Raw genomic sequence first — 15,151 nt, forward strand, 5'->3', positions numbered from 1 at the left:
ATTTACGACCAAAGGAAAAGTTGAATTATCCATGAACTTTATAATCATATCATCAGATTGTGGAGAATAATATACATATTATATATACATATATATACATATATATGTATATATATATATCTATATATATATATATATATATATATATATATCACATGTGCAAAATTATTCAGGAGAAGCCAAAAAAAAAACCCAAAAAAAAACCTGCTGTAGCGGTGACTTCTTTCGCAAAACATTATCCCAATTCATCGCTACGTGAATCTCATTAGAAGATCCAGCTGAGGCACGCGGCTGGTCGTTATTCATAACTCTCTGCCCCAAAAAGGAACATGCGCATAAAGAGTTGAAAGGTTGGTCCGTCGGGTATTCGAGCTTTGGTCTGCCTGAACCGCTATGACGTCTCCGTGGCTGAACGGTTAAGGCGTTGGCGTTCCATGCCAAAGACCCGGTTCGATTCCCGGTGGAGACCGATTTTTCAACTCTTGCGCTTTTCCGAAAAGGAGGAACAGTAAGAGGAATATTTCACCTTCCTTTCTCATATTTCATATATATATATATATATATATATATATATATATATATATATATATATATATATATATGTATGTATGTATATACATACATACACGCATACATAGTACATACAAACAAACATGACTATATTGTACGTGCTTGGAGTTACTGTTGCATAAGCCTGTCGGGAGTTTGAAAATGTCTTACATAATCTTATGCACTGCGAGACTGCCGTTTGGACCACCAATCATCAACCCCATGATGATTACCTACTGCATCCTTTCATCGTACTTCTGTTCTCGATGTTTGTCTGTCTGTCTGTCTCTGTCTCTCTCTCTCTCTCTCTCTCTCTCTCTCTTTTAACCGTCCATGTTCTCGTATTGCGTCTGTTCGTTTGTTTTCATTTCCATCTGAGAAGATGGCTGGATAGCCCGTGTTCAGCTGCAATAGCTGGTCTTCCATGGGCTCCCGTTGGATGGGGTCCCGTTGGCGAGTTCTAAAGTTATTTTAAAATCGTGTACATATAGCAGGCTTAATTCTTCCTTGCGTCAACAATGAAATACTGTACGAGCTGAGTACGCTTTTTAAATTTGTCTTCGTTCTTACAAAGCTCATAGCATAGCCCATTTGATACTACGATCGTGTATGATGTCATGTATGATAATGATAATAATAATGATCGATAATAATAGTGACTAATAATGATAATTAGATTCTGTACGTGTTTGGACGGTTTCATTACTAATATTGACACAAGTGGTATACTCTCCTGCATGAAGTAGCATCAAACAGATGATTAAAAATTAATTGAATTTTATTAGTAAATTATAGAAGAATAAGGCAAAACAGAGACAATGGAGATTCGCAAGTGGTTAATATCTTTATTCTCTCCTTGTATTTTTCTATCTAAAACAACAACAACAACAACAGGTCAATATCAATGCAGGAATTGCAAAGCCTTAGATACTACCGTGTTTTTGATACTTCATTAAAAAAGAACAAAACAAACCACGTAAGTAAACTAAGGCTGTATTCACTGGATTTTTAGATGAAAGGCCCGAATACCCAACAACGTAGAAATATTAAAATATCCTTGGGTAAACAGAAGACAAAAACAAGAAGTGAGACTATCTTTCTGAGAAGGGAAATAAAATCTAATCAAACGACTGTATAGTGAAACTAGAAACTATACCTTCATTCCTAAGTGTCACATCCGCTTTGAAGTTCCTGATATCCGTTAAAGTTGGCTAATGTAGAGTCTACTTCGCCCATTCTAATAACACATATAGAACCCTCCTCTATTTAGCCTTGTAATCATTAATATAGAAGACTGTCAGAGCGCCAAATCAACTTTATCAATATCCTAAGGTGTCAGAGTCGTTTCTGCACACGCTTGCCGAAAGGAGAGATATCACTTTTAGGAGGAATCGAATCATTATTTTCAATCATAATGTTGGATTAGAAATTTGGGATTCACAACTCCGCCTGACTATAGAAGACTTGCATTTAGATAACAGCTGACGGATATACGCCCGCACGTCTGTACTCGGTGAACTGTACTTCATATGTCGCGTGTACTGTCCCGTTCGGCTACGGGCATACCATAGTTTGAGGAAGCAAAAGTGATGGCGATTTCGTACAGAATCCAACATGCTGTAAATCTGTAAGGCTCCGTGAGTGCAGAGACAACGACCAAACATGAAGAAGGCGTGAGTATTAACAGTCAAAATGAATATTGTAAATTAAGTGTTTGTTTGTGTGTTTGTTTGTTTGTGCATGTGTATATGTGTATGCCAGACGTGGTTTGTCGGATACACCCTACTTGAGGGCCCTATATTGGAAGGTACAAATTTTCTAAGGATTTTACTCTAAAAGAAAAAAAAATCAACGAAAACGAAATATGTCTCGAAGTGTTGGATTTTGATAGGCTGTAACTATAGTCGGAAACTATATGAAAACACGCAAATTTATTCGTGGCAGTTGCTGCCGCATTCCCGTCTTGTGCGTGTAACTCTATACAATCATGAATACTTACTGTGAGTGTGCTTGGTAGTAATCGTTAACCTATTCTTAAGAAAAAAAAAAGGGTAAAAGTACCGACTCAAGAAGATAAATCGATTTACTACCGAATGCACAAACAAGAAAAACGTTACAAGTGGGCTGGAATCACTGTGCACAGGGTGTTATATACTTTTGAAATAATCTGTTACTGCATGCACATTCACGGGTGTAGTGTCCACATCGACAAAATGATTCCATGATTATGTAGAATAGTTGTATTGTGAATAATGGAGACATAATGCATTTATCGACGTATAGGTATAGGTCAAAGGTCAGTTATTTTTTGAAATAATGTTGGCGATGTATTAGAATTTAATTTTTTTCCAAACACATTCTGTGTGTGTCTAGTTTCCTTCCTTGCGATGTTCTACTTTGTTATAGAAAGATTAGGTCACTGCTTTACAAGAAAAAAATAAGAAAATGAAAATATGGCTCCCTTTTATACTTAAAATAATAGGATCTCAATTTATTGAACTTGCATGACAAATAATTTATTGTATGTGTCTAAAGATGTGGAATGTCACGATTAATGTAGATTAATATAACACATTGCACGTCGAGAAGCACTTGCGGGTTGACCTAATTGATATTAGGTATAGCAGGGGATAGTAAGGGATCTGAGCACTGAAAGGGTGTATAGGATACAGTGCCCTTTTAGGAGAGGTTAAAAGGTTAAAAAGGTTCATTTTTAAAGGATGTGGCATGATTGCATAAACAAGTGATGTGTTATTTTATGATCGGTTTCATAATGTGTGAGACTCAATTCCTTGAAGAGGTCGGGGTGTTGGCGACATTCAAACATAAAGATAAACAACACAGAAATGCAGGATAGGAAAACTCGTGCAGCGATGTTCATTCAAAAGGATCTGAAGCCATATCCAGTGGTGAATTCCACATACATTTGTATCTTTTTAGCCGCAAGCCGAACGAGGTGTCATCCACCTGAAGTCAAATCTGTCTAGAAAATTAGAATTTGACTATTACCTCTTTTATAAGTGTAAACCAACTTTTTATACTATGTAAGGATAGTATTTTTAGTCGTCCTCTATACCAATGCCAGATGAACAATATTATAGAATGGGGTAGGACCAATTTTCTGGTCAATGCAGATAGAAAAGGATTTTTTCTTTAAAGGACACGTGACTTAACCGGAAGTTACCTACGTCACTACCACTCCAGAGGGGGAAAAAAGGACGGATGACAGATATTTTGTGACTGTCCTTAATTACAAAGGTTCTTTGGTGTACGTAACTGGGTTGTGTCCTCTCTTGTTGGTTGCGAAGCACACGTATAGAGCGTGCTGTGTGCACCTTTAAGGCTACTTCAGAATAGTGCCACTTGGCATACACTTTTCCGGATTTTATTTTTAGTCATCTTCTTTCAAGGACTTTTTTTTTTACAGCCATTGTTTGGTCGAATCAACCACAAGGTATTGTCTTGTATATGGCCCAACTTTATTTCCTTACCGTTCTCGCCACTGCTTGCTCTCTTTCGTTTACGTTATGTAGCCATGACAATTTTCACTACGAATAGAACCGCTGTATTTATATTTCCACCGCACTACTGTGCGCAATGATGTTGACAGTTTTTGAAGGATTGGGTAGTGATGATCGTCTGTTATGTACTACAAACACTTTACACAGTTTATAGCATTGACCAATCTAAAAATAATGCGGATAAACAGTGATTACAATAACAAATCGTTGGGACTAACTATACCTGTTACGTCCATGAGTTAATCTTTTTCTCCCACTTCCACTGCGTGCGAAGCGATACTTAACCAAACCTACTATTTTTTGATTTACACACTCGTCCTGGAAGAGAACCAATAGTATTGAATGATTTCATACAATACTGCCAAACTTGATATTCTCTTGGCCATGATGTTTTAAGACAGCCGCATTTAAATCAAACATCAAGTATACAGAAAATGAAAGGTTCAGTGTATTCTGAACGCAAATGATGATAATGTCTCGTGCGCCAACAATGCGCATCGGTTTCGTTATAACCTTTGCAAATGACTGTAAATTATTATTTTGTTAATTGCATTTCAGTTGCATGTTTACAGTTTAGACTGATAAGCTGTCTTAGAACTTCATAATTATTGTTCATTATAATTCTCTATTACCGGTTTAATATCCTTCAAGTGGATGATATTGAAAGCAGAATATACTCAAGCGCCAGAGGCCGCTCAAGTTTCACGAAGCTCGTATTACTTCCGTGACTGCAAAACCACAATTTGATTGCTGTTAAAGGAAACCTAAACCCAAATATGAATGTGGATTGAGTGAAAGCAGCAGCATTATAGTAGAACACAGCGAAATTTGAGGAAAATCGGACATTTGACGAAAAAGATATGAATTTTTTAATTTCGGTGCCGTCATCGCTGGATATGAAGACTGCTATAGTTCATGACGCCATGTAAGGACAACAACATAAGAAAGGAAAATTCAACATATTTTCACTTTTCTAGCGCAATGAAAACAAAAACACTGGACTTAGTCCGTCCAGAAAGCAGGGGAATGATGGCATACGTACTTTTCATGAGACAATAATTTGTGGAATTCTTCTCTTTCTTGACTGCTGTCCATACATGACGTACATGAACCGAGAGTCCTCGCGCTTATCCAGCAATGACGGCGGCGGAACTTGAAAAATTCATAACTCTTTAATTGATGGTCCGATTTTCCTCAAATTTCGCTGATGTATTCTACTAATATTGCTACTCGCGCTCAAAGTTTCCTTTAAGCCTGCACGTAGAGCATCGAAAGTTGCCATGTGTGTTCGAGTGAATACCATTAAAAAGTATGCTGAAAGTAGCCAATGCATACTTCACACTGTGAATAATACTGAACCTGTATCATAATGATAAACATTAAGTTATACCCATCTTAAACACAAAATAAAATCATCATAAAATGCACTGCTTTCTGCTCACGCGCGCGCACACACACTACACACAATCATGTGACTTTGTGTGTCCGTGTTTGTCCGTGTTTGCTTAATAAGTTGATATACAAAGTCATCTATGTCCTATCACAGCCTCACACGACTACCTCGTGAGGTAAACCCTTCGGTAAAGGGAACACTACAGCACATATACGTTTTTGCAGATGCTCTAATTTAATCTATGATTTGTTAATTCATGTTTGATTGTATATATTGTGTGACCTGCAAAGTAATTTGCTGTTGCAGTGTGTTAGCAAAAGACCATGGACTATATCGCTGCTGAAAGAAACAACAGACTAATGTTTTTAACATCCCAGAAGGTACTTAACTCAGAGATAGGGAAAGCCTAGGACGAAGTGAATTTGAATGGGAAATTATTCAATACAAAATTAGGTTAAGTAATTCTCACATTTTCGTAAACGATATCCCTTATTTGTTAATGTATTCATCATCGCCATCATTGTTATTATCTTATCTCGTTAAATGGGTTGGGGGACATTAAAGGTGAAAATAAAGGAGATCTAATATGGGGGAATAACACTTTCTCTCTGCTCCCCCTCGTCCTCACGTACAACGCAGACTCCAGGTCATATATTTTGACATAATAACAAGCAAGTCCATTAAATCTGTGAGTGTTAACCCTGATGTCAAAATGGCTAAAGCTTGAAGGAGCCTCGCCCTGTTAAAGGAAAATGTCGAATCACGGGATTTTAATATTTCTATCATAAGTTTGGCTTCAAAGAAGGCTTCATGAATGACAATGTTCGCATTCATTCGAACACGGCGGACATATAGGATGTCAGTTCGATAGAGTAGACGGACGTTTACTGTTGTCTCAGGGGGCTGCATTACATCACGTGTACATCCTGTCGCTAGCTTCCATTTTCCGGACAGTCTAAATTCTACCTAACCCGGATATAATATACGAGGCCAGTTCACATCCAAAATCTGTAACACAGTTTTTAGCCAGTCCGTCTACATCTGATTTTGCATTCTCTCGTCAAAAGGAATAAGGCACGGACAGTCACTGTTAAAGAGGAATTCCAGTCCAGTTATAAGTTAGTCTGGTAAGAAAGAGTAAAGCCTTATGAGTTGAATTATAAAATTTGATCAAAAGCAGATGAAAATGAGTGAGGTGACTGATGTCATCATCTCACATTTTTCCATTGTGCAAAAAAAAAAATGATGAAAATTCAAAATTTCTGTTTTATACCAAAATTAAAACATAATATTATTCCAGGTTGAATCACTTTCGAATAATGATCAGTTAGAAATATCGCCATTTGAGACTTGTCGTAATTCAATCCAATTCAATTCAAAGGTTTTATTTTCACTTCTTTCAACAGAATGTACAAAAAGTATAGATTCGACATGCATTTGAAGGAATGATACATAGATAGCAGAGAATAACATGTATTTGCGTTTGAATGAAATTGTGTTTGAATGAAAAACTGGAAATTTCAAAATCAAATGTACAACCTACATATGGCAAGTCGTGAATGGCTAGCATGATCACTAAATTATTTGCATTCTCATATTGACTGTTCAATAATTTTTTTTCCTGAAAATTAGTGAAACGTCAAATTGTCATAGCTTCCTTATTTGTAATCCGATTTTGATCAAATTTTCATTGCTTTGCTAAGGATTTTTTTACGCCTCAGTTCTTTTCAGACCAACTTTCAGGTTCACTGGAATTCCCCTTTCAGGATTTTGTACAAGGTTGTTTATGATATGAAATAAAATGCTCAATGGTAGGTGAGTATACGCTCAGGGTTTGACACGACCCCAATAGAAAAATATCATATACGCCTCCGCCACTTTGTCATATTATAGTATGTGCACTTCGTTATCATGATTTTACCTATTTGCAGTTCAAGGCATGCAACCATCGTTCATAATAAAAAGTAATATTGCTCTCTGTTCTATTTGCGGATATGAATATGTGTTCAAAATTGATAGTGAGAGGGGGACAAAGCTTTGTAATTCCAGCTCCTTGATAATTCAATTGTAATCTCTGCTACATTTAAGCAAAAGTATAATTGGACCATGTACGGATAGAATAAGTCATATCTGAACATTGGGTGGAAAAAAAAAGTTATCTGAATATCTATGTTAAATTGGGAAGTGTACAAAAACGTTTGAAAATTGCATAATCATTTGTGCTTGAGTGATTTGTCAGAGTGATGTAATCATGATGTCTGCAAAGGGCGAACTTCTTCATGAACTTTTGTCTTTCTTCTTTCACTTTCTTAGCAGCTCCTTCTTCATTTACTTTTTGTCTGCTACTTTTCCTTTCCTTCGTCATCATTGCCTTCCCCGTTGTTACATCTATTCTATTTTCTCCTCATTTCATTTACTTCTCTTCCATAAACGTACAAAGTTTAGATCTCAACTGATTTCATATGTAAATGCATGTAGGCCTTAAGATTTTAAAGCATATCATAAGCTACCTGCATTGCACACTATAGCTTCTCCGAAAAACAGAGAACCTTCCTTGAGATAAATTACAATGAGATAAAGATATACACCCTGTCAATGAAATCATACGCCTCTGTCCAATTCAATTTCCAGGTCTGCCAGTATCGACGACGTGGTCTCGTTCACGGCGCCCCTCAGCGAGCTCGAACTGCTGAAGTTGTCCGAGGAGATCAACCCGCACGACTGGCCCAAGCTTTGCTTTCGACTCGGCCTCAGCGAGCAGACCAAGGCTCGGGCCGAGAGGGGGAGCAGCACGAACTTCTCCGAAGCCGTCTACCGAGCGCTGGTGCAGTGGCGAGAGACGAAGGTGGAGAGCGAGGAAAGGGGAGAACTGGTCGCGGCTCTCATCTCGTGCGGTCTTCGACGTCTGGAAGACAGACTATGTCGAGGTGTGTCTGAATGAGGAAATGGATTATTGTTGTTTTGTTTTTGTTGCCATAAAAATGTTCTCTACGACCTGATTAAAATGTGGCATCCGACTACGACAAATGCATTATTGTGGCATGTCAACACTACATTCATTGCTAAGTGAACATAGGCTAGACTTCCCGTGCAGGTTTGCAAAAGCAACACAGATTATCTTTCCCTCGAGTAAAAATTTTGAATCGAGTTAGTTTTCGTTTACAGAAAGTTCTCATGTGTCATTGATTCTTTGTTTTTCATTTAATCTATCTAATACAGGCTTTCCTGATCGATACGCCAGCGTTATGAGCGCCGTGGGTCCATTCTGCACTGCACTCAACGTCGAACGATGTCGGACTGAGCTTGCAACTAAATATCGCACTTCACTGTGCATGATACAACTGGTTCCTTGGGATCCAAAGTCGCATGTAGATATGGATACTATTTTCACAGACGTGTGCTTACTCACCGACGATACAAGTAGTGCAACCAAGGAACGCGTATCGTTGCCCGGTTCTTACAACGACATTTTGTCTGTGAAGGTGAACAACGCAGAACCACGACGAATTCTCGTCGAGGGCAAGGCCGGTAGTGGGAAAACGACGCTGATGTCAAAGCTTGCCTACGATTGGCTGGAAGGTGTTAAAGATTCTCCTATGGTTGATGTGTCACTCCTTTTTTGTTTACAACTCCGGTTCGTGAGTCAACACACTGACTTCGGTGATGCGGTGGTAGAGCAGCTGCTTCCAGAAGACACCGCCATAACTGCGCTTCAGATAGAAGAGTTCGTCAAGAGTCATCCAGATAACGTCGTGATCGTCCTGGATGGATATGATGAGTTCCAGCCTGACATACAAGGTATCAAGGGCACTGGGAACATCTTGAGAATAATCGAGAATAGGCGCTTGACAGGCTGTCGAGTGATAGTGACTTGCAGACCCTGGAAAGCTGCAGATTTTCAGGAAGATCATCTGGCCAACTCCTACGTACACATGGCAATCGAAGGGTTCTCTCCAAAAGGCACAAAGACATTTATCCAAAGGTACTTCCAGCACGATCTCGAACAAGCCCATCATCTCTTCGACTATCTGAGGGAGAATTCTGCTGTTAGAACCGTCACACCTTTCCCTCTCTTCTGTGCAATGCTCTGCCAGGTCTGGAAAGATGCAGATGAAAGCCGCAGAGAAAAAATGCGAGACATCGTGACTCTAAGTAAACTCTTCGATTACATCTTTACCTATCTCTGGGGCCACCAACACAAGAAACTATCATCTTTCGTCAGACGGCCGGCAAAACCGAAGAGACTGAGTCTGAAAAGGAAGAAACAGAACGGCAACGAAGTGGGACTGGATAAGGAAAACTGCCTAAAGCGTCTTGGAAAGATAGCACTTCAAGGGCTAATAAGTCCTGAAAAACGACTTCAGTTCACCGCCCAGGACTTCAAAAAATGTCCAGATGTTCTTCACGCTGCCTGTGCTGTTGGACTTCTCGTCAGACAGAAAGTTTGTGCCACTGGAACCCAAGGTACCGGTCATCCAGAAACAAAATCCACTGAGGCCATCGCTTTCTTTCATAAATTAGCACAGGAGAAATGTGCCGGAATCTATCTCTCTTCCCTGTGCACGAAACAACCGAAGAGATTTGTGCAGACTCTGAAGAATGTGTTTATCTTGGCCAGAGCTGCTGAGTTCAGATACGTGTTGCAGTTTGCCTGTGGTCAGGACCTATACACTGCCAAGAAAATATTGAGACATATGCCCAACATATCACCTTACCAGAAGATATCGCTGGAATGCAACTTTGAAAGCCAATCAAAGATAAAGTCCAACAAGAGACTTTCCAAGTTTTTCACGACAAACAGGCTGTTCTTGACGGGAAGGCCTTCGGGGTACTCTTTTAACGCCCTCGAGTACTTCTTGAGCAACTCTGGGGCTGCACTTCCTGAAACTGAGACTGTGTCTTTCAGGTACCTCACCACAGATGGGGTAGGTCCTTTTGAGATCGAGAAGATAGTCAAAGCCCTAAATGCACCTCACTTTGAGTCTATCTCCAAGATCAACATCGAACATTCGCGGATAATGGGGCCACATGTCAAAGCGTTTGTGGAGTGTCTGTCCAGGAAACAACATCTTGAAGTTCTTGAGATGAATTCCTGTACTGTTAGTCGGCAGTTCGTTGGCAGCCTGTTGAATATACCCGAGAAGGGTTTGGTTGCCATGGAATCGCTATGCCTGCCAGTACTGCACGCGAAATGGTCTGCAGAAGTTTTGCTCAAGCTTCCAGAAATCTGTCCGGCGTTGAGTGCCCTACAGGCAACTTTCAGCCAGGATGACCATGCGGAAGATCACCGGGTGATGGAGGACTCTGATTGGGTGTCGGATCAAGAATCGGAGGAAGAGAAAGTCCGTGATAGTGTAGAAGCGGATATCGATGAAGAACATAGCCACAAAGTGGTTCAGGAATCCAGATCCTTCGCTTTCAGAAATCTGAAAACGCTTGCCATCAGGGGATGTACACTTGATGAAGATGGCTCGCATCAGATTGCTAGAACTCTGTCAGCATCATGCAGTCTCGAGAAGCTGCAGCTGGGGAAACCATCTCTTTTTCCGTCGTTCTACTCGGAGATTAATACCCTTACGAGTCTCCGAGATTTCTCGGTGACGAAATACACCTCCAAGGAATTCCGCTTGGCCGACTTCCTTCGCCATTGTCCGAACCTGGAAGATCTTTACGTCGCCACCGCAGAGAATCAAAACCACGACGTCAGTGGGGTAGTCAGGTCTCTCACTATCTCAATGGGTCATACTCCAATGCTTCGCAATATTACATTGTGGTTTCCCGGTAAGGAGCGTCCAGAAAGTTTCGTGACTAGTGGAATATTTGAGGAATTCTGCAACGCGATGAAGGAATGCACATATCTGTCCAAGTTGTTCTTGTGGCACGTTCCGCTCGGGACACAATCGGCCATCAGCCTTCTCGAGGCGCACAGAGAGCAAAGGAATATCACCGTCATTCGGTTAGTGCGATATGAATAATGTTAAAAAACTATCAAAATGGAAGATGCCTGCTCTTACAGGAAATGTGATTCAGAAGTTATATGATGAACAGTTTTTTACGTTTTTATGCATCCTTTTATGTTTTCTCAATATAATCACAAAGCTACAACAAATGGAGCCATTTCAGCTCCATTTATTGCTGAGTTGTGTAAGTAAATTCACATAATTATCATACAGTTCAAATGTATTTGTTTCTGGTTGCAACCTCAACTGGGTTTTGTCAATTCACTTGTGACGCATATCGACCTCAATGCAAATTTTGGAGACTGGACGTTCCCCAATCACGATTGTAATATTTCTGTAGTCACTGATGCGAATTAGATGTTACATTAAATGCAAACATACAACATTCGGTGTACCGGATGCTACCGGTGTCCCATTTCCCAAAAATACCCCCCCCCCCTTATGAAGCTTAAAGTGAAGTTTTCTCTTCGAAACCCTTGATTAAAGTTATTGAAAGCCTGTGAAATATACACTATATTAATTGAGGAATAACGGCTCTGGAAAAACAAACAAACACTTCATTATCCGTTCGAACTTTACATCACACACAAAATATTAAATTTGCGGTACCGGTATCTACCTGTACGTAGATCTATACACCCCCCCACCTCCCCCACAAACACACGCGCACAACTACTAAGAATGATGATAGAAGTAGAACGTGTAATAGTGGAGTGTAATTCAATGTACATGTCTCATTGTCTTTATAAAAGTCAAGGTGCGTTTATCAATTAGAGAAATGTTTCAGTAATCAATGTTGACGTTTTGAAAAAAAAAAAAAAAACGCTCACTAAACAGCCCTGAGGTTTAGACCTTTGCATTCGGTAGTTTTGCTTTATGAATTCAATACATTTCAGACATAGTGACATCTTTGGGAGCGCATCAGCAACAATGTTTCTCCCGCTAGCAGTAGCAAATTACTATTATTTAGAATATTAATACAATTTTTAGAAGTTCTAAGTTTCCACTCCTTCCAGCGCTACTTGTGCTATCCTATGGGTCAGCAATACTCGGGATTTCTTTTACTATATATTTCTGTTGGGTTTTCATCGTTCGTTTGATTTTTTTTTTTTCGTTTCGTTTTCCGTTACTCCATATTTCCCTTTATGCTTTTAGACTAAGCCGCTGTTACACAAGAGAGTGTGATCAGTTTAATCAAGTCTGCAAAGAGGTCGAGACGACTGGATGTCACGTCTACGTAGCGCATGGGGTGAGTTCTAACGAAAACTTTTTTTGAGTTTTATCAGTGCCTTCATTCAGTTCACGAATGAAAGTATCAAAACAAATTACACATGCAGTTACGTCTATTTGATTTCTAGCGCACTTCGAAGGGCACACTGATGCAAACTCTCCCCCTCTCTCTCTCTCTCTCTCACACACACACACACATGCACAATATCGTTAGCACACATTCATTTTATTTCCGTTTCATTTCCACAATGTCATCGGCGTAACAATGCGATCCTTATAGCATTGCAAATATTATGCTAATATGCATTTTTATTTCTTTTCATATCACATTCGTGCTGAGGCTATTCGCTTCAGAGTCATTTTCTCTCTTGTACGTGTACGGCAATGAGATGTTAGTTTGCAAAGGATGTATGTACTCATGACATAACATTATATTTTGCATCTAATACTATGTTTGTATGATATTTTCTTTCCTTTCTTGTAGTTGGAGAAATATTCAATTAATTCATATGATGAAATAGAAAAGAAATAGAAGGAATGATTCATTAATAATAAAAAGAAAAAGAACATTTATTTCTTAAACAATATCGCATCGCATTCCTAACACCATGCCAGCAATGAAAACAGGACATAATGACATGTTTTCATTATATCATTAAACATCTGGATCTTTGTAACCATCGCTCATTATTTCCAGCTAATTTTTTTCTCTAATGACCACCTGTTACTGGTTCATTTTATATTGACTATACTAAGTAAGTCAAATTTTAATTTTCATCGATAATGTAGCTACCTCTTTCAATACTTCGTTTTGTTTTTGTTGATTCTTTTGTCACGTAATCCATACAGGATTAAGCCGAGGACTCGCAGAGAGGGCGCCCCATTGAGCGAGGAATGAGTGTTGTCATGGCGCCACGACGAGACCGCCGAAGCACCGCATCAAAAACGCGACCAAATTCTGTCTAGTGTGTGCCGTTACCATGGTTACGGCACACGCATGAATCACTTTTCCTCTGCAATCATTTGTTCATCATCTGACTTTTTTGTTCATTTTTTTTCTTTTTACTTTCTTGTTCATACGAGAATAACATCATGGAGGCATTTGAAATGAACGCTTGCAGTCGTGTACAAAGTGACAGAAAATTTGCCGTCTGATTTCATGACATTGAGTGTAAACAGGCGTGACAAGCAGAAAAGTTCAGAACACCCTGCACAAAAAGGGCCTGCGAGTCAAGATCTTCTGCCTTCAAAACGCTCAGTACAATCACCACTGGTATGTTGAACAATGACAACAAAAGTGAAGATACTCTTAACATAATTACTCACAATTAGAGGTACACATTACTTTCTAATCAATATGGCAACTTGCTCTCGATATTGCACATAGCGATAGAAGTGCATTAACTCTGTGACCTTTAAGTCTTTCCTTCCCAGTACTTGGTATTACTCGATGATAAGTAGGGACTGCCATTTTATATGTGAAAGATGCTTTAAAGCTTTCTCTGCTTTGCTTAAGAGAAAACACATCAGCAACAGCACCGTTGCATTTGATACTCATAAAATGTCTGGAATGGATAGTAGCGAATGAAAAGAGATATGAACAGAGTGGCAAGTGATTACGATGACCATGCAAATGCCTTTCCAACCCAACACGAGCAAAACCTTGTCTTTTAAAAGCAGCATTCGTTGTCCCTACCATCTGTTGAGTGACGAAACTTCAAAACTTTGAGTCATTGTTATATTCCCTAGTATCTACATACAAGACAAACTATCTTTTATTTGTTATGGTACATGGACTGTGTAGGTCTACATGGCACTATTAAAATGCAATATCACATATTGTTTTCATTAACTCCAAACTGCAGTAAGTCAATTGCGTTACTTCTCAGGCATGAACAGTCTAAAGTATTTCCGCCCCGTACCTATAGGTAAGCTCATGTTTCTGTTGCTTTTTTGGCGTGAAAAAAACCGCGCAGACTTGCAGTTCATGATCCAAGTTCGTGACCTTTTGGTGTTCCGTCACGAAATTTGAAATACTGCACTGCAAAAAGTCCGGTGTTAGAGACGTAACACCGAGATGGTGTTACATTTCCGATTATGACAGATCATTGTTATCTCTCAAGAAAATTTTATGTGAAGATCATCCTTTCAGAAATGAAGCTTTCACTTTATCTGGTTCAGCTTATCTGAAAACATGGAATAATTATTTGTTTTTGTTTAACTCATTCGTATGCAATTGAGGGTTTTTAGATGCCCATGTGTGGTAACGTCGTAAGGAATGTACTGTAAGAGTGTTAGATTGCAGCATTTCTCGTTGTGTGTGTGTGTGTGTGTGTGTGTGTGTGTGTGTTTTCTTCTATTCGTACAATGCTGCTGGTAATTGTGCGTTGTTAACATAAGTTATGCATCACATAAGTTTGCGTCACGTTTTACCAACTTATAAGTTATCAATGTCAAGCTATCTAGGTATATCATTTCGTATGTCGGGGGATAAACGC

At 39.3% G+C, this 15,151-nt stretch overlaps 1 protein-coding gene across 1 annotated transcript; it reads left to right on the forward strand.

Moving 5' to 3' along the window:
• Positions 1-8,071: 8,071 nt before the first annotated feature.
• On the forward strand, positions 8,072-13,584 carry LOC140232907 (uncharacterized; the record flags this gene model as incomplete). The annotated part of the gene is made up of 4 exons (XM_072313018.1): positions 8,072-8,390; positions 8,683-11,419; positions 12,579-12,672; positions 13,503-13,584. Coding segments are annotated over 4 exons (3,156 nt in total), but the record flags the coding sequence as incomplete, so codon positions are not given.
• Between the last annotated feature and the right edge of the window lie 1,567 nt (positions 13,585-15,151).

This window comes from Diadema setosum, chromosome 9 (genome assembly GCF_964275005.1).
Source record: "Diadema setosum chromosome 9, eeDiaSeto1, whole genome shotgun sequence".
Classification (NCBI taxonomy): domain Eukaryota; kingdom Metazoa; phylum Echinodermata; class Echinoidea; order Diadematoida; family Diadematidae; genus Diadema; species Diadema setosum.